The sequence below is a fragment of the Podarcis gaigeae genome, assembly GCF_964106915.1.
Source record: "Podarcis gaigeae genome assembly, chromosome: W".
In the NCBI taxonomy this organism is placed as follows: domain Eukaryota; kingdom Metazoa; phylum Chordata; class Lepidosauria; order Squamata; family Lacertidae; genus Podarcis; species Podarcis gaigeae.
Window position 1 is genome coordinate 17,512,591 of NC_139695.1, and position 20,338 is coordinate 17,532,928.

The window sequence follows — 20,338 nt, forward strand, 5'->3', positions numbered from 1 at the left end:
TGACACTCTGTAGCTCTATGACAGCAGCATTCACAGCAAATGGATCAACTACCCATGCCGGAATATCCATGTCCAGCAGATCATGCAAACAAACTTCTTATCATTATAAAGCTGCTTCAAATGATTCACATACACAATTATTTCATCCTCTTTCAATTCATCACTAACTGCTGCCAAAAAGGAAAACTGCAAATTATCGACATCCAATTGATGGTATACAGTTTGACTTTTCCAAGAAAGCCTGTAATAATCTCCTTGCTTGAAAAAAGGTCACAATTCCTGCCCTGTAGTTCTTTGTTCAACAAACTGAGCTTTTCAGAGACATCAAACAGGTAAAATATATCACATTTAACAGAGGTCATATTTTCTTGCCTCTGAAAAATTTCACAACTGAGTCCCACAAAGCAACAAAACGACAGCCAACAGACTTCTGTATGCAATAATAAGCATGTGAATAATAAGCATGTTCAACAAACTGAGCTTTTCAGAGACATCAAACAGGTAAAATATATCACATTTAACAGAGGTCATATTTTCTTGCCTCTGAAAAATTTCACAACTGAGTCCCACAAAGCAACAAAACGACAGCCAACAGACTTCTGTATGCAATAATAAGCATGTGAAGTCTTTGTCATTGTCCTCACAAAGCTGTCAAAACAGACACTCTGTCTTGCAAATATCTAACATAAGCATTGCTGGTAAACACAATTCATCAATTTGCAAAGCAAACTTCTGAACTTTTAACTACGAGACTACAGTCATACCTCGGGTTCAATCAGGTTGAGTGCGTTTGGGTTGCGACACTCAAAAATATTCCAGTGGTTTATCCTACTTGTCTTTATGAGAAGTTTAAAAATGTTTCTGCAACTTACACGGACACATATTCTCATTGGAAAGTGTCACCATACATATCAAATGCATAGGTATTGTGTGGTCTTGTGGTGACAGAATAAATCCGTAGCCAAGATACTTGACTGATACAGATGAAGACTAATTTTACATATGTTTGCAACTACAAAATTGAGATCACTTCTCAGAAATAAAACAGCGTTCGAACATCTGAACAAAGACAAATGAAAAATTATGTCTGATACCAATAGATCTTTACAATGAGAAGCAACTGAACACAGCAACTGCGAAAGAAATGGTAAACACAGCAGCTAAAAATACCTGAAGATTACATGCAGTACTCTTGCATACATCAACATGCAGTACCTCCTTTTGCAGCAATACTTACACGAAGAAACAGCACCCCACACACTAACACTGTTGCAGCCACACACCTTGCCCATGACAAATGAGATGCGGGCATCTTGGTGCTTGCAGTGGTGGAAGTGGGAGGGAGAAGGAAGCTGAAGGGACATTGCCGCAGATTCTGCGTGGCGATCCATCCACTGGGAAGCATGGTCACTTCTCTGTTCACTCTACTTCTCTGTTTTCTTTTATTGGTCACTTCTATGTTTTATGTTTTCTTTTATCCGCCCCTTCTCTGTTTTCTTCACTTCTCACTTCTCTATGTGGCCCCCTAGTCTCATGCTGTGCCCCCCCCCCCATTTATGTGATTTTCACCTTGGAATATTCTGGGGGTCCTCAGGAGGCCATTTGGCCCCCAGTTGAGAAACACTGATGTAGCCTTTTCTCTAAATGTTAATCCAGTTGATTTGGTTTTCTCCAGGTTCTCAGCATTCAGGCTATTTGTATTCTGATCAGTATTGTAACCTTCTGTGACCTAGCAGAAGAAAAGGGCTCTCATTATGCTTTATGCCAACTTTCCTCAACCTTGGGCCCAGATGTTAGATGCTCAGTAGAGCATGAGGCTCTTAATCTCATGGTCATGGATGGGTTCATGTCCCAGGTTGGGCAAAACATTCCTGCATTGCAGGGGGTTGGACTAGATGGCCCTCATGGTCCCTTCTGACTCTACAGTTTTATGATTCTGTCCCTGACCATTGGTTATGGTGGCTGGGGATGATGGATGTTGTAGGCAAACAACTTCTGGGGACCAACAGTTGGGGAAGGCTACTGTATGCCATGGGGTTGCTCTCGCACACATGCAGGTTGCATAAGCAGGAGGGATGGATTTTTAAAGAAACACCTTCCAGTCAGTCACAGAAGCTTAATTTTGCAATGGTTAACAGTAGCAGTACTGATATATAAATATTTTTAATGTGCTTCGCATTTTTAATTCTATATAGTTCTGTTTAGTTCTGTTTTCAATAGCTCCAGCAGTGTTCTGACTCATTCACAAACTTCTGAAATACAAGTTTCATCAGTGACACCAAATACTGCTACAGTTTTAGCAGGTATTGTTAAATAACATCCAGCACAGGCAAAATGAGCACACATCCAGCACAGGCAATATGCGCACACATAAAACAAATATGCATTATTATGTTTAAGTATTATATATTATTAGCATTATATATTATTAGTACATGTTGAATGTAGTTTTCTTTAACTTGGGAAATTATATGTGAAAATTTCCTGGAAGAATTAATTGCTACAAAGGAGTTTGACCTCTTGCTGACCAGTTGCAGAGCGGTATCATCTTGGGCATTTAATTCCAAGTTCCAACAAAGTAAATTATGCTAAATTTTGTTAAAGCACTTGGACTAGATGATATTGCTGATTTTGTGAAAGGGTTGCTTGTGAGTTCAGAATTAAGCCCATTATAGATGTAATGTTCTGAATCTCTTAAATCATGGTTAAGAGATCAGGAGTGGGCTCATATGACACACACTTCCCTCCCTTCTCCTGCTCCTCCACTGTAAGGCTGACTAAGGTTAGGACTTGTATTGGCACCAACCTTAAGCATAGTTTACATTTAAACAAGATATAGGGTGATACTCAGTGCTAGTCCTACTCATAGTAGACCCATTGAAGTGAATTGACATAACTAGCTTTTGATTAGGACTTAGTTGAATACAGGTGAAACTCGAAAAATTAGAATATCGTGGAAAAGTTCATTTATTTCAATAATTCAACTTAAAAGGTGAAACTAATATATGAGATAGACTCATGACATGCAAAGCGAGATATGTCAAGCCTTTATTTGTTATAATTGTGACATTATGGCGTACAGCTGATGAAAACCCCAAATTAACAATCTCAGAAAATTAGAATATTAAATGAAATCAACAAAACAAGGATTGCAAATAGAGCAATATTGGACCTCTGAGAAGTAGAAGCATGCATATGTACTCAGTACTTGGTTGGGCCCCTTTTGCATCAATTACTGCCTCAATGCAGTGTGGCATGGATGCTATCAGCCTGTGGCACTTCTAATTTTTCGAGTTTCGCCTGTACAACTCATACTGATCAATTCTCTAGTTAAGAAAATGCCCTCAGTCCTATCCATGGTTAAATCTAGTTTGACATAAACTTAACTATGAGGAAGGGTAAGATGCAGGGATTGAATGTACCATCCTGCTCTGATCTATGAAATTCTAAGTGTTACATCTCTCCTGGTTCTTACATGGTGACTCACTAACATTTTACACTGTTGCTCTGTTAACCTTTCATCTTTTGGAATGCTATAGAGGCATTTCCCTACTTGCGTGTGAAGAGCATGTGTTCTCCCGCTGACACACATACCAAAAGGGGGTGAGGCAGGAGTGGAACAGGGGAATCCCCACTCATGCACATCCTGGTGACGTGCAGCGGCCCAAACCGGAACCCCCACATAAGTGGCGATTCTCCTGTACCCTTCAAAGAGATTCTCATCTTAGCAGTGTTTGGTATTTTGAAGATCTTGCAAAGATAAATACATACAATGATAATTTCTTTTTTTTAAAATTGGTAACATGAACAAACCTACCATTTAATACTATATAACTGTATTTGAAGGGGGAGGGAAGAGTATCAATACAAAAACAAAGTATCTTGACTTATTTAGTTGTTTAATCAGACATTATAATGTAACAGAAATGTTTCTACACTGCACTTCATTTTTATGCTGAAATTAACTACATTGACTTATTAAAACAGTAAAACAAAAAATTAAAACAAATCTCTTCATATTATGTGTAATCTTCACAAAATAAACAAGAATAAGGTGATTGGTCTGTGCACCAGCTTTATATTACCAGTCATATTAGGTTTTGCACAAATGAGCTAAGAACAATGGACCAACATTGCTAACACTTCTTGCTTCCTTCTAACTGGTTTTGTTTTGTTTTTATAGTGGATGATGTTGGGGAAAAGCTCGACCATATTGGAAACACACCATTAAAAATCAACAGTGAGGTTTCACATGAAAACGTATCTAAAGATGATGGTTTTAGTTCTGAAGTTATAAAAGTTTACATATTTAAAGCTGAAGCTGAGGATGATGTGGAAATAGGTATGTATCCCAGCTTCTGTTATTGCTAGTTTCTAGTGCTTGCAAAAATTATTATTATTTATTAATTTTATATACCACTCTTCATCCAAAGATCACAAGGAGGTTTACAAAATAATCGTCCAAAATGAAAACACAAAATACCTATCATCATCATAATAAGAACAACAAAAATCAGTAACTCCTGTGTACAAGCACATGTAAAGGGCCATAGATTGTTTAATCAACCAAAGGCCTTTATAGAAGAACGTTTTTGCCTGGTGCCTAAAAATATGTAGTGAAGTAACCAGGCAAGCCTCTCTGGGAAGAGCAGTAATCTAGACCAGGCATAGGCAAACTCGGCCCTCCAGATGTTTTGGGACTACAATTCCCATCATTCCTAGCTAACAGGACCAGTGTTCAGGGATGATGGGAATTGTAGTCCCAAAAAAATCTGGAGGGCCGAGTTTGCCTATGCTTGATCTAAACCCTATCAAGAGCAGGCCACCTCCCATCCATGTGGACTAGGGCACCGCCAACAAACAGTGCCTCAGTCTTACCTGGATGGAGCTTCAGTTTGTTGGCTCTCATCCAGTTCATTCCTGAGGCAAGACAACATTCCAGCACATCCGTTTCCATACCTGAAGGTGTAAAGAAGTAGAGCCGTGTGCCTTCAGCATATTGCTGACAACGTATTCCAAAACTGGATGACCCCACTCAGCAGTTTCATGTAGATGTTAAACAGCATGAGGGATAAAATCGAATCCTGAGGAACCCCACATTGAAGGCTTCACAGCTCTCCCCAAGCATCACCCTCTGGAAATGACCATCCAAGTAGGCCTGGGACCCAGACCAATGAGGACAAGTGACTGGAATTTTATTTCTTTATTAGCAAAGCACTCAGTTACATCAGCTCCTAAGGTGCAAGGATATGCACACTATTCCACACTAACTAGCTGGCTAGGCAATCTACCTCTCCAGCCAGTTCTCTGTCTTGGACAATTTGAGCAACAGTATAGCCGCTCCCCTTCCTGCTTTCTTAAACTTACTAGTTTGATGCTGTGCCTGCAAGTACCCAATGGCTTCTCCTGACTGGCAACTCCAGCTGCTCCCATTGCTTTAAGTCTCTCCATAAGTGTGGAGACAGTAGATTGGGGGACAGAGGGGATTCCAAAGGCACAACTGTCTCTGGACCCGTCACAGGCTCTTCAGCTTCTGATACTTCCTCCAGCTCTTTCCCCACCTCCTTTCACTTGGTCTCTGGCCACCTCTAGTTCCACTCCGGCAGCTGCCCCATGGGTGGCACAGAACCCCCACAAATCACTGGCCTCTTCACCTGGATTTTCAACCTCACCTGACTCCTCTGCCCACATATTCCCCCAACTCTCATGCTCCTGCCTGTCCATGACACCAACTCAAGATAGCTGCTCCAGAAGGATACCATGGTTGATGGTATTGAAAAAGGTCAAGGAGAATGAACAGTGACACATTTCTTCTGTCTCTCTCCTGACAGAGGTCATCATACATGGTGACCAAAGCTGTTTCTGTGGCAAAACTGGGCCTAAGCCCCAATTGAAATGGATCTAGAAAATCAGTTTCCTCCAAGAGTACCTGGATCTGCTCTGCAAACACCCACTCAAAGAAGGGGATGTTGGCAACTGGCTGGTAATTACTTAGATTTTGCGAATCCAGAGCGGGTTTCTTGAGGAGTGGTTGAAGCAGGCAGGGACCATCCACTCTCACAAGGAGGCATTAGTCACCTTCCTGGCACAGCCAAATGCCCCTTCTCTGCTAGTTTCTATCAGCCAAGAGAGGCAAGGATCCAGAGCATAAGTCATCACCCTGACTGATCCAAGCATGCTGTCGACGTCCTCAAACCTTACAACTGAAACTCATGCAACACAACAAGACTAGACAGTGCTCTGGACACCCCTTGAGATTCATCTGCTGTAACAGCAGAGTCAAAGTCCCATCAGATCAAAGCAACTTTATTTTTTTTAAAAAAATGAATATTTATTAGCATTTTCAAAAAAGGACAACACATATAACAACAAAAACAAAAATAAACAAAAAAATACAAAAATCCAAAACTTAAAAAGAAAAACAATTAAAAACACCTGAAAGTTCAAATACTTACCGTATTTTTCGCCCTATAAGACGCACTTTTTCCCCTCCAAAAATGAAGGGGAAATGTGTGTGCGTCCTATGGGGCGAATGCAGGCTTTCCCTGAAGCCTGGAGAGCGAGGGGTGTCGGTGCGCACCGACCCCTCTCGCTCTCCAGGCTTCAGGAAGCTATCCAATAGCCGTGGGAGACCCAGCTCTCCCAAGGCTAGCGGAGACCTTGCCGGCACCCAGAAGCTTGGGGCGCGCTGAGCTCCGCACGCCCCAAGCTTCGGGATTAGCGCAGCGCTCTGCTAGCCTTGGGACAGTCGCGCGGCTCTCCCACGGCTAGCGGAGACCTTGCCGGCACCCAGAAGCTTGGGGCGCGCTGAGCTCCGCACGCCCCAAGCTTTGGGATTAGCGCAGCGCTCCGCTAGCCCTGGGACAGCCGCGCGGCTCTCCCACAGCTAGCGGAGACCTTGCCGGCACCCAGAAGCTTGGGGCGCGCTGAGCTCCGCACGCCCCAAGCTTCGGGCTTAGCGCAGCGCACCTGGGGGGGGACAGCAAGCTCCGGGGACAGCTGGGAGGCGCAGCGCGTCCTCCCTCTGTCCCCGGACCTGATCTGCAGGCGGGCGGCGGGGAGAAGAGCGCTTCTCCCCGCTGCCTGCCCCGCAAGCTCCGGGGACAGCAGGGAGGCGCAGCGCGTCCTCCCTCTGTCCCCGGACCTGATCTGCAGGCGGGCGACGGGGAGAAGAGCGCTTCTCCCCGCTGCCTGCCCCGCAAGCTCCGGGGACAGCTGGGAGGCGCAGCGCGTCCCCCCTCTGTCCCCGGACCTGATCTGCAGGCGGGCGACGGGGAGAAGAGCGCTTCTCCCCGCTGCCTGCCCCGCAAGCTCCGGGGACAGCTGGGAGGCGCAGCGCGTCCCCCCTCTGTCCCCGGACCTGATCTGCAGGCGGGCGATGGGGAGAAGAGCGCTTCTCCCCGCTGCCTGCCCCGCAAGCTCCGGGGACAGCTGGGAGGCGCAGCGCGTCCTCGCTCTGTCCCCGGACCTGATCTGCAGGCGGGCGACGGGGAGAAGAGCGCTTCTCCCCGCTGCCTGCCCCGCAAGCTCCGGGGACAGCTGGGAGGCGCAGCGCGTCCTCCCTCTGTCCCCGGACCTGATCTGCAGGCGGGCGACGGGGAGAAGAGCGCTTCTCCCCGCTGCCTGCCCCGCAGGCTCCAGGGACAGTTGGGAGGCGCAGCGTGTCCTCCCTCTGTCCCCGGACCTGATCTGCAGGCGGGCTGCGGGGAGAAGAGCGCTTCTCCCCGCTGCCTGCCCCGCAAGCTCCGGGGACAGCTGGGAGGCGCAGCGCGTCCTTCCTCTGTCCCCGGACCTGATCTGCAGGCGGGCGGCGGGGAGAAGAGCGCTTCTCCCCGCTGCCTGCCCCACAGGCTCCAGGGACAGTTGGGAGGCGCAGCGTGTCCTCCCTCTGTCCCCGGACCTGATCTGCAGGCGGGCTGCGGGGAGAAGAGCGCTTCTCCCCGCTGCCTGCCCCGCAAGCTCCGGGGACAGCTGGGAGGCGCAGCGCGTCCTCCCTCTGTCCCCGGACCTGATCTGCAGGCGGGCGACGGGGAGAAGAGCGCTTCTCCCCGCTGCCTGCCCCGCAAGCTCCGGGGACAGCTGGGAGGCGCAGCGCGTCCCCCCTCTGTCCCCGGACCTGATCTGCAGGCGGGCGATGGGGAGAAGAGCGCTTCTCCCCGCTGCCTGCCCCGCAAGCTCCGGGGACAGCTGGGAGGCGCAGCGCGTCCTCGCTCTGTCCCCGGACCTGATCTGCAGGCGGGCGACGGGGAGAAGAGCGCTTCTCCCCGCTGCCTGCCCCGCAAGCTCCGGGGACAGCTGGGAGGCGCAGCGCGTCCTCCCTCTGTCCCCGGACCTGATCTGCAGGCGGGCGACGGGGAGAAGAGCGCTTCTCCCCGCTGCCTGCCCCGCAAGCTCCAGGGACAGCTGGGAGGCGCAGCGCGTCCTCCCTCTGTCCCCGGACCTGATCTGCAGGCGGGCGGCGGGGAGAAGAGCGCTTCTCCCCGCTGCCTGCCCCGCAGGCTCCAGGGACAGTTGGGAGGTGCAGCGTGTCCTCCCTCTGTCCCCGGACCTGATCTGCAGGCGGGCTGCGGGGAGAAGAGCGCTTCTCCCCGCTGCCTGCCCCGCAGGCTCCAGGGACAGTTGGGAGGCGCAGCGTGTCCTCCCTCTGTCCCCGGACCTGATCTGCAGGCGGGCTGCGGGGAGAAGAGCGCTTCTCCCCGCTGCCTGCCCCGCAAGCTCCGGGGACAGCTGGGAGGCGCAGCGCGTCCTTCCTCTGTCCCCGGACCTGATCTGCAGGCGGGCGGCGGGGAGAAGAGCGCTTCTCCCCGCTGCCTGCCCCACAGGCTCCAGGGACAGTTGGGAGGCGCAGCGTGTCCTCCCTCTGTCCCCGGACCTGATCTGCAGGCGGGCTGCGGGGAGAAGAGCGCTTCTCCCCGCTGCCGGCCCCACAAGCGCCTGGGGGGGAAATAATTTTTTTTCTCTTTATTTCCCCCCAAAAAAACCTGGTGCGTCCTATGGGCCGGTGCGTCCTATGGGGCGAAAAATACGGTATTTTCTTTTAACTTGTTTCTCAGACCTCCTCACACCTCCCCTTCTTGTATTCCAATTTAAATTATTGGCTCAGCAAATCCTTAATTTACTTCTCCATTTTAACTTAATTTAATTTATTCTAACATGTTATTATTTTACTTTTCTTCTTTCTTCCATTTCCTCAATTTATATTTACAAACCTTATTTTCATTTAATTTAGACCATTTTAAAAACATCAATTTTAACTTAACCAAATTTACACATCAATATTTATACCTCATTATTTTTTCTTAAACACTTTAAACATTTTTCCTAAAGTCGACCAAAATTTTCCTTCCACGTCTTTCCCAATTTCCATACCAATAGCAAAGCAAAGTAAAAATAAAACAAACTATATTTATATACCCTTTGGATTCCCAAACTCCACCCACCCTTTTCCTGGTTTCAGTCCTCAACAAAAATCCATCAGTCTCAATATACTGTTTAGCCTGGAGCTCTCACGTCCGAGGCTCTCAATTCTCTCTCAGTTCCTCTCTGCTGGTCTTTTTGGTAGTCTTTAATGTTAAACTCCAAATCTCGAAGAAGCTCCAGCCCAACAGGATCCAAATCTCGAAGAAGCTCCGGCCCAACAGGATCCATATTTCTACCAGTCAGACCTCCATTTTTAGGGATAAAGCTTATGGGGTACTTCAAATCTTGTTTTATACTCCTTTCAAGTCCAAATGTCCCCCAGGCTCCAGCTTCCACCTCCAATTCAGGCCAGGCTCTCGACATCAAATTTTTATTTTCCTTTTTTGTCATCGTGTCAGGCTTCAAAATGTTGCTCTCCTTTAACTTCTGCAGAGTTTCAACTCCTCCTTCCTTTTCTTCAGGGACAACATCTGTCACCTGCTCCATATTGTCAAAGCTCTCCGTTTTCTCTATTTGTTCAATTGGATAGGCTCCTTGTTTCAAGTCCTTATCAGGTTCAGCAATGTTCTTTACTGCTAAGTCCAGAGCTGTAACATTTGTAGCCAAAACATCAGATTGGCCTTGTAACTTTCCCAAGAGAACAAATGCTCTGTCCAATTCAGCCTGGATTTTCCTTCCTCCGGCCATTCCTGTAATGTCACTAAACCCCTCTAGGGGGATTTTAGTTCCTTAGTATTCCTTTTAGCTCAAGTCCAAAAGTCAGATTATTTTGTATCAGCCCTTCCTTATTTTCAACAAATTATTACAAATTAACCAACAGAAGCAACAAAAACAAGGTTCTCCTTTTCCGTCTCGACAGCCAACTTGGCAGCTGTCAAACTTTCCAGTCTTTCATCAACAGGCTCTCTCGTGGGACACTCCCGGGTCCGGGGGGGTGAAACTTCAGCTCCCAAAATTAATCTTTTTATCCTCCAGCAAAAATTCTTATAATGTCAAAACCGTGAAATTAAAGTCTTTTACTAAAAAAAGAAAAGATTCTCTCGACCTTAGCTAGCAGGTCCTTTGCTTTAAAATGTTTACAAAGAGGGGGGGTGGACTTCCTTTTTAACCCTTCCCCGCTCGTTCCTGATCCGCAAAATTTTTCTTTAAGATTCCAATTTCCGTATTACTCACGGGTTGATGTTTTAGAGTCCGAATGTTCCAAGGAAAAAGTCAGCGCTCTCCGATAATGGCTCGCGGCTTCACTCCACAGATGAAGGAGTACTCTCAGCACCGCGCCACACCCCGTCCCCGTTCCGAAGCCTTTAAAAAGGCTCCTTCACGGATTGGGGGGGCGCAAATGGTGCCCGCCGAGTCACTACGCTCACAGGCTTCTACGCCTGTGATTTTAAGGGTCCCCGTGTCGCCGCAGCGGTAAGACCCAGTCTCTGCAGAGCCGATTCCCTCCGGAGCTCGGAGGGAATCCGCCATTAAACGATGGCGCCAACCCGGAAGTCCCAGATCAAAGCAACTTTATCCTCAAAATGCTTTGCAAACAAGTCACTGTGAGCTACCATTAGTTCTGCTTGCTCCTTTGGGCCAGACTATTGAAGGCCCCGCACTGACTGGAAAAGCTCTGCCAGATGGCACAATGAGGATGTAAGGGAGGCAGCAAAGTATGCCTTCTTTGTTGTCTTCACTACCACTAAGTAGGCTTGATGATGAGCCCTCCCCAGTGTTTGATTGCATTTCTTTGGCGTTTTCCTCCACTTGTATTTAAGCCATCTCCCAGCTTGGGCTCATTGCCCTGAGCTCTGGAGTATACCGGGGAACCAAACGGGGTCCATGAAGTGGGAGAGCATGCTCAGAGGCGATCAAGTCAATAGCCTGAGCCATTTGGATATTCCACAAGTCAGCGAGGGCTTCAAAGGAGTCATATCAGCATGGAAACCCAAGGCTGTCTGGAAGTCAATTGGATCCATCAGTCTCCAAAGGTAGACTGTCCTCATAGGGCCCTTGCCTCTGCAGAGGGGGGAAAGGTGCTGAAAGCCTAAATCTCAACTGGACGTGATCTGACCATGACAAGGGACTGATGTCAGTATCCCCCACTCTTAGATCACTCTGTTTTCTGAGGAAACAAGGTCTAGAGTGTGGCATTCCACATGCATTGGGCTGATAACATGTTGTGACAGCCCCATGGTCATCATGACAGCCATGAAGTCCTGAGCCACCCCAGAGTCCATTGCCTTGGCATGGATGTTGAAGTCTCCCAAAACGAGCAATCTGGGGGTACTCAACACTGCTTTTGAGACCAGCTGTGTCAGGGAAACTGCTGGGCAGCAAGGTGTTGTGCTAAACCAGCAGAATCCCTAATCTGTCCTGATTACCCAATGCCAGGAACAACCACTATTGTTCCCCACGCAACTGGACAGAGAGCCAGGAGAGAGAGAGAATTTCTGTAGACCACAGCAATTCCCACTTCCTGATCCTCAAGTCTGCCCTGACACTGCATTGAGTACCCAGGTGGGCACAGCTGGGTGCAGCCAACTCCGTCCTGCTCACCCACTCAGGTCTCAGTGATACAGACCAGACTCACCTGCTCATTCATAATCAGATCATGCATAAGGCAGATCTTATTCAGAGCCAACCTGGCATTCAACAGCAGCAGCCGCAGATTTGAGAGCTGTCTGATAAGGAAACCACAATTTCCCCAGTTTGGAGGAGGGGTTGGCATATGGCACAGTTACTAACTGCCTGTGTCATGTGCCCCTTCCCCGGCCTGTGCCACCTCCTACATCATACCTCCCCCTGTCCAGAACTACTATGATTGGGGGCAGGCCCTTGCTCTCCCCAAGTCCCCTCTTCACAGACATGTATTTCTCTTCCTCCTTCCCACACATTAACAGCAACAACAAAGCCAAGCAAAACAAATAAAAAAGTCAAGCATAGAAATAAAAAAACATTTTAAAACACTTACAAACACTTAGGGCAAGGCCGCCCCCCCCCCAAGTAAATGCTGAGGGGTTGGCCCTTGCCCTCCACTGAAGTGGATCCCACCAGGGCTGCTGTCTACATTGTGTAAAATGAATACTTCCTTGAAATGGTCTCCTGTTAAACCTCTTGTATTGTTTTTCATAAGACAATCAAAAACAATTAAATAACATAACAATACTATGAAAGCTGTGCCCGTAGATTCCAGATAGCTTCAGTCAACCCCTGCTTCTTCCTCAGTTATCTCACTCCACTTTCAGAACTAACTTCTCTCCCCACGCCCTTGTAAAGGCTCTTCTAAGTTAGTTCATGCCTGCCATATGCCCAGGCCATGGCAATTTGTCATGCTACTTACAAATTATAATGCTGTCCCATCAAGCTATCTTTTCCCCTAGTGACTTTTGTTGTCTTCTTATTTCACCAAGCACACAGGAGAGAAATGAAACATCTTGCTGTTTCTTTTAAAATGTTATTAAATGAAAATTAATTATTCTCTTCAAGGTGGAACAGAAATTGTAACAGAGAGTGACTTTCATAATGGGCATTCTGTAGCTGGAGTTCTAGAGCAAGGAGGTGTTGGCAGAGTACAGCGAGAGAAGATGCTTTATATGGCTGTTAAGGATTCCTCTCAGGAGGATGAAGATATTAGTAAGAATTTTATTTTTGTGTTGCTAAGAGAGTAATCTTGTCATTTTTCTCTTCCCCCTACAATTACTATGAAAGTAAATTGATTTTATCCATATATTGATAACTGATCATTTTATACTTCAAACGAGGATAGAGATCCTAACACATCCAATCTCCTCAAGCTATGTGCAAAGCCCATATGGAGAGGTCATAGCAAACCTAGTCATGAGTGTCCTATTGTTTGCACTATATTGCCACATCACAGACTTGTGATCCAGTATGTAGATGGACAGTTGCCTAGCTGCTATTGGTACCACACTTATATCTGTGCAGTGTGTATTATTTATTTTATGTTTAAGTGAATTTCAGTAATGTTACGGCAGCTGGCATTTACATGGGGATGCTGACAATCCCAGAGGCATTTTGTGAATGTCTGAAAATAACTAGATATTTCTCCGTTTGTTAGACTTACGCCCATGAATGTAGATCATCAAAGTAGGTGATTGTCAACATTCACTTTTTCTTATTTATTTATGCCTTTTGGACGTTCTGAAGTGATTTTATGAACTACAGCACTGTCAGGTTTAATGTCAACACGTTACCGTAACATAAAAATAAGACATCCTATACATAGAGCACATATACATAAGCCCTTCATTAATTAATTTTACATTTTTTATTCATAGATTAGCAGTGAAATTCTGTACATGTCTACTCAAAAGACAATGTCTCATTGAGTTCAACAGGGTTTACTCCAAGGTAAGCAGGTAAACACTATTTTAAGGAATAAGCCCCATGGAAGACAGTGAGACTTACATCAGAGTAAACGCACACAGGATTGTACTCGTGATACATAAATGCCAATAATTTCTCACTTGCAAATTTGTATTTTTTCTACAATGTGGTACAGTTTTATTAGTGGGCAGAGCAATCCAAGGTGGGGTGTAGAGTGAAGTGGCAGACAATCTACCTCTTCATGCTGTCCAGGGTGGGAAGTTGAAAAGGAGTAGGTTGTCTGAGAAACAAACCTTGCAGATCTGTGGGTTTTTATTACCCCCCACACACACACCAATTAAAGCCAATGAAGGAATCATTTCACCATTTTCAGCCTGGAATAGTTCATGGGCCTGCTCTTAGGGGCTTTTGAGGCACCCCTGCCCCTTCCAAATGCCTCCAGCCAGAACTACAGGTCAGGATTACACTGCATTTTTATTCAGTATTCAAAATTTGTTTATACCGTTGTACATCTTAATAATATAAAGAAACATCACCAAACCCACTCTTTTGTTAGTGTTTGCTTTTTAAAAAAAATCTGTACTTTTTAAAAACAACAAATTAATGTCTAAGCCATGCACAGATGCATGTTTTGTTCCTGGTTGAAATTTTACTACAGAGACAATGCTTCTAAGTTACTCATGTTCATTAATTTTAATAGGTCTACTCCCAAGTATGACTTAGTTAGTTAGTATTCATAGGCAAGCCACTCATTCCCTCAGTCTGCAAAATTGAAAAAATGATATTACATAGCTGGTGTAAAGATTACTTGGTTACGTATGTAAAGTTATTTGATCACTCCAAATGCTATAGAAATAGGTGTTCTTGTTACATTCTTAGAACTCTATGATGCGGCTATATTATGTTGTGAATAAATTCAAAAGACGACCATATTTAGGCCAATCTTGTGTGCTGAGGAACCATGTTAAACTTGTCACAGCTAATAAATAGCTTTGCAATGCAATTCTAAGCATTTTCATTTAGAAGTAGGTGTAGCCCTTGCCTCACCAACCTCTGAACTGCAGCTTTCTCATGGTATGCACATTGATGCCACTGATGGGAGGCCAGGTGTGGCTGCGCCTCTCCCCGCTGGCTGCTTCTGTTGAGAAGCAACCCCAACCAAGTTAAGTGGGCTTCTTTCCTGGGTTTGCAGTCTTAGTCATGGGGGTAAACCTTTCAAGACAGTTTCATGAATCTGGCATTCAGATTTTGGTTTTTCACACATAGATTGATGTACTCTGGTAGTAGATAACTGTACTGAGTCAAATATGGATTGATTGAGCAAAGATGAAAAGTTGCATGGATAGTGTCATTAATTCCCATACCCTTTAAAACTGAATATAGGTTGTGCTGAAATAGCTGATGAAGTCTACATGGAGGTTATTGTTGGTGAAGAAGAAGCAACATCACTTTCTGACGCACAGCTTGAAGACTCCTGTGTGAATAAAACTTTTGTTCCTGTTGCGTGGGCTGCTGCTTATGGTAGGATGCTAGATTATATCTTAATCTTAATGAGAGTCTCTTCTCCACTCTTGCTTAATTTGCAGTGTTCCCATAGAGTTAATTGCATTGACCAATCTCTTTCTGTCCAAATAATGTTTTGCTATTTTGTGGACATAAGAGAGCAATAAGACATGTTGTACCAAAGAGTATGAATTCATTTTAAAGCAGGGGTCAGCAAACTTGTTCAGCAGGGGGCTGGTCCACTGTCCCTCAGACGTGGGGGGGGGGCCGGACTGTATTTTTTGGGGGGGGGGGAGAACGATTTTCGCCCGCCCACAAAGAGGCCTGAAGATGCTTCGCTTTACCTGTCCCAGTTGTCATCCCAATAGCTGCAGTTGGGCTTCTCCAGCCAGCCAGGCACCGTGGCGGGGTAGGAGGCTGTGTTGGCCAGCGAAGACAAAAACAGCAGCCCCGGCTGAGGAGCCACAGATGGAGGTAGGGGAACTGGGGCATCACAAGCTTTTACCCACCACCTGCTGCTGCTGTTGCTGCTGCTGCTTCCCAAGAGGCTCCACAGAGAAGAAGACAGAGCCACCTGCCAACCCACAAGCGGCGGCCACAGCCACCACAACAACCCATCTGAACGCCATGGGAGGAATGAAGGAGGGAGGCAGGCAGCGATGAAGAAAGTGTGTGAGGAAGCGGCGCGGAAAAGGGGCGTGGAGAAGAAAGGGAGGGTGGACTGAGGGAGAGGGAGGAGGAGCAGGAGGAAAATGCAGAAGCAGCTGGCACCCGGCGTCACACGCCCCCTTCACAGCGCCACCCTGTTTAGGCGGGTGGGCAGGCGAGCCAACTCCCGCCATTGATGACGCCTGGTGTGGGACAAGATTGCTCTGTCCTCGAGGATAAAAGCGCTGCCATGAGAGGGAGAGGGATGGAGAGGGAAAGAACATGCGCACTGGCAATCCACTCGGCAATTCCTGGACTGTCCGTGGGCTGGATCTAGAAGGCAATTGGGCCTGATCTGGCCCGCGGACCTTAGTTTGTCGACCCATGTTTTAAAGGCTCCAGAATGCTTTCCACCTTTTCCAGTTCGTATATGGGTTGAGATAATACCTTCAAAATGATGTTTTGTAGTTTAATACTTACTGTTACTAAGGGAGTGCAAAGTCTTGCTCAAAAAATGCGTTTTCAAGCACTTAGTTGTATATTCTGTTTATAATTACAGAAAGTTGCCAGCCCACCTACACTTGGACTCCAAGTACTCCTCCTCTGAGGCAACTCCTGTTCCACCTATTCTCCTTTCCTCAGAAATAGTTGATCTCACCTGATGAAATTAGAAAAGCATTTGGAACAAACCTGCAGAATAAAATAAAAAATATATTTCATTTAAAAGAATCTCTGCTGCTAGATGGCAAATTCAGCTGTTGTTGCAAGTGTGATCAGGTCATATGCTATCTGACCAGTGTATAAAAGCAGGTGTCTACAAATACCATCACCACAGTTGCCATGGTTATTGTAGAAGAAGCTATTGTATTTTGCCCTTTTGTTCTTTTAACTGTCAGTATTTCCCATTTTAAGCAGACAATATAGGCTGTTGCTGCTGCTGTGCCTTCCATCCTGTCTCATAAGTGGCTGACCAGAAGCACACAGCATAATTTTTAAACTTCCTTTCTACTTCCCTTATTCCATTTAGTTCCTGCTTCCATATATACCCTTATCTGTTCCTTTTCACTGGTATAAAGGCAGGGCTGGCTCAGGATGCTTGGCCACTTGAGGCAAAACTTAAAATGATGCTCTGCTGCCACAGCTCCCCACTGCCACCACATCTGCAGCTGCTGCCACTGTCTGAGCCAGCTGGAGGTGGCCTGAGAGTAAAAGGAGGCTGGAGAGGGGTGGGCAGCGGCAGGCAGTGCATGATGGTGGGAATGGGTAGCATGTTGTGCTCAGTGGAGGTGGCCAACAAGTGCAGGAGGTGGCGAGCAGCACACTCCTTGGAAGCCAGATCTACCATCCTTCCCAGCTGTCTGCAACCTGCTGTTTGAGGTGATGGCCTTACTGTGCCTCTTGGGCAGGCTGCCCTGATCAAGTGTTATAGTGCAGGGTCGAGAGATGGTTGGCCAAATAATATCTGTGTGTGTGTGTGTGTGTGTGGTGTGTGTGTCTGTGTGTACACACACACACACACACACACACACACACACACACATATATGGGCAATAGCTCAATGGTAGAGCATATACATTGCTTTTAGAAGGTCTCTGGTTCAATTCACATTTCCATTTAGTAAGGTTCTCAGGTAGATGCTGCTGAAAAAGACAATTGTCTAAAATCTTGGCAAGCTACTGTCATCAACAGAACTGGAATAAATGGACAAGAGGTCAGACTCAGTGTAGATCCAATCTCATTCATTCATATGAGGCTTGTTGTTGCTGAATGGTGTGACAGTACTGTTAATGCTGTGACCTCTGCTTATGTGGCAAATGTTATTTTTAAAAATAGTTTCACACAAACATTTAAAGGCTAACCTTTTCCCCTAGGAGATGATAGAAGACTTCCCCGGAGGTATGAAGACTGTCAAACACCAGGTGAGTAGATGAAGACTTGCTTATATGTCTAGTATTGCAAAGCAGTTCTTAACTACATTTAGGCTCCATCAGCAATTTAATAAGAATCAGTGCATGAATGTTAGAATAGCAGATAAATTAAATGTAAAAGAAAGCAACATTACAGTATGATATTAATCAGTTATTTGGGTAGGGCTGTCCATAGCTGCAGCCGTTGTTACCGCAGCTGTGACATTACCAAAATAAACCCTCTTCACCTCTGCTTCATTTGGGTGAAAGTCTCTATCAAGAATCTAAAGGAAGCAGGAAGGAATTTGGGAAGGGAAACTAAGTTGGAGCAGAGAGCTGTGTATCAGGTTCTTTGATGGGACAATTTTTGTTCCTTTCTCCCCTATCAGTTCTGGAACCAGTGAATCTTTCATTATAGGAGTGCTTTTGGGCATGTTTACTTAAGCGTGTTTACTCAAAAATAAGTCCCACTGAGTTCATTGGGGGTTATTTCAAGTAATGTGCATATGGTTGCAGCCTGAATATACATAGACTCATATATGAGAATCATATTAGCTGACAGCATTTATTTATTTATTTATTTGATTGATTAACTCAAAATATTTTTCCCTGCTCTTCAGCTGACTCCAGAATGGCTTATGTAAAATGAATAGAAACAAAAGCAAATAATTGCTTTCATAGAATTCTAATAGAACATGTGTTATATTAAACAATGTATGTAGCTATTTCCGGCGAGTGCTTCTAGCATCTTATTACGAAGCAGAATCTCATTGTCTCACTCTCAGTGCAAACACAATTGCAGCGGCTGGTTCTTTCGCTAAACAGCTTCAGTTTTCAAAATAAGCTCCTACAAGGAAGCTACTTGCAACATTGTGATGCGTATCTGGTCTTTCATATCAGGACCCAACTTGGATGCAAGATTAGAAAGCAAAAATGGTAATGCAACACAATACCTGCAAATCTGTGATAGCATTAGCACAAACAGACTTCTTAAACAGAAAGCCAAAAAAAGGAGGAGAGGGGAAGCAAGGCAGTGGCAAACAGGTAAAATTACTTTCTTGGCTAGAATTTACCTACTTACCTGTAGCATTTAACATTATTAAATTAGAATAAAAAAGAGTAGTTATTGCCACATTCTTACATCATTAGGAGGGTGGTTTGTTTAAAGAGAAAACTACAATAAAATTTTGTCCAATTTTCTCTTATTTTATTATCTGCACTGTCAGAAGAGTATTTCCTGACTTATTTATACTGCAATTTCATGTAGTATTCATGTAGTAGCTAAGGTCTTGTTACATTAACATAGTAGGAGGGACATGGGTTGGAAATGGCAAAAAGATAATTTATAAGATATTGTTCTTTAGTGTGTTGCATTGTGGGTTTGTACACATAAAACAGCTAGCAGAAATTGTAATTTGAAATCTTTTACCAATCAGCAAGAGGAAAAGAATCCCCACCCAGGTTCATTTTGTTTGCAGAATTTATATAGAAATAAGACTACGATGTAGTCCTTGTGGTGCATTGTCACCTGCACAGCAGTAGAGAATATTCTCATAATTCAGCCACTTACCATTTACAGTTTTCTGTCTGAAAACAAAAATAAAAAAGTATTGGGGAATAAAAATATCCAAAGAAAATGACTGAATTTTGCAATAGAGGTCCTTTTTTATTCCAGCCAGTGTGAAATACTGGAGTAAAAGTTTTCAAACAAAAACTATCCAGGAAAACTGATATAAGTACAGTACACATACCGTGTGTGTGTGTTTCCAAACACCAGGGGGAATAAAATATCCCATGTTTGGAAGCTTTTTGTTCCTGCTAACCTAAAGTGTTGGGGTAAAACTGTCCCATGCCATTTTTCAAACAAAAACTGATTTATGGAAGCCTGACACCATATATGTTTTTGTTTTGGAACTACCCTGAGGTACATTGGAACTTGGCTTGGGATAGTAAATTGTCTCTCAAAGCAATCCATATATAATAGTTGCTTTCTGGTATTGGATGAGGAGTTGTTAGCCAAAATACCATTGACAAGTGTTTTGAACTTGTCACACTAGAAAGTTGCTAAGTTGCTAAACTGAAAAGACTGTAAGAGGAAGGTCTGGCCTTGTATGCCTCTTCTTTGAGGCTGCATAACGATTTGCAGTGTTAGAGTAGAGATTTTGGAGACAGTAAAAAGGAGGCATTCCAATAATGTGCTGAAACTGGATCCATAGAATCCATCCCCCTCCCACTGCACTGACATGTCCCCAGAATTGGGGGGAAACTATGCTAACCCTGTAGCTGGCATTGTTTATTTCCCTCCATTTGGAATACAGTGGAAACTTGGTTGTCAAACACTTTGGAAGTTGAACATTTAGGCTTTTTAACACCGACAACCTGGAAGTGAATGCTTCTGTTTTCTAACGTGCCTCGGAAATCAAATGGCTTCCGAGGCTTGTATCTCCATTTTTTCAATGGATTTTGCCAACCTCCCATTGCGCGTCGGTTGTCTAACGTTTCGGAAGTCGAATGGTCTTCTAGAACGG

At 45.2% G+C, this 20,338-nt stretch overlaps 1 protein-coding gene across 7 annotated transcripts in view; it reads left to right on the forward strand.

The window, feature by feature from the left end:
- Nucleotides 1–20,338, forward strand: part of LOC310835933 (zinc finger protein 711-like) — a 68,408-nt gene that overhangs the window by 44,907 nt on the left and 3,163 nt on the right. For 2 of the 7 annotated variants that reach the window (XM_083720884.1, XM_083720888.1), the window contains exons 4-7: nucleotides 4,184–4,342; nucleotides 12,892–13,038; nucleotides 15,136–15,273; nucleotides 17,775–17,822. In XM_083720884.1, coding sequence (XP_083577010.1) covers nucleotides 4,184–4,342; nucleotides 12,892–13,038; nucleotides 15,136–15,273; nucleotides 17,775–17,822 — 492 coding nt within the window. Of the gene's footprint in view, nucleotides 1–4,183; nucleotides 4,343–12,891; nucleotides 13,039–15,135; nucleotides 15,274–17,774; nucleotides 17,823–18,710; nucleotides 18,855–20,338 lie in introns of all 7 variants that reach the window. The other 5 variants (XM_083720882.1, XM_083720883.1, XM_083720885.1 and 2 more) reach the window with 5 other exon arrangements.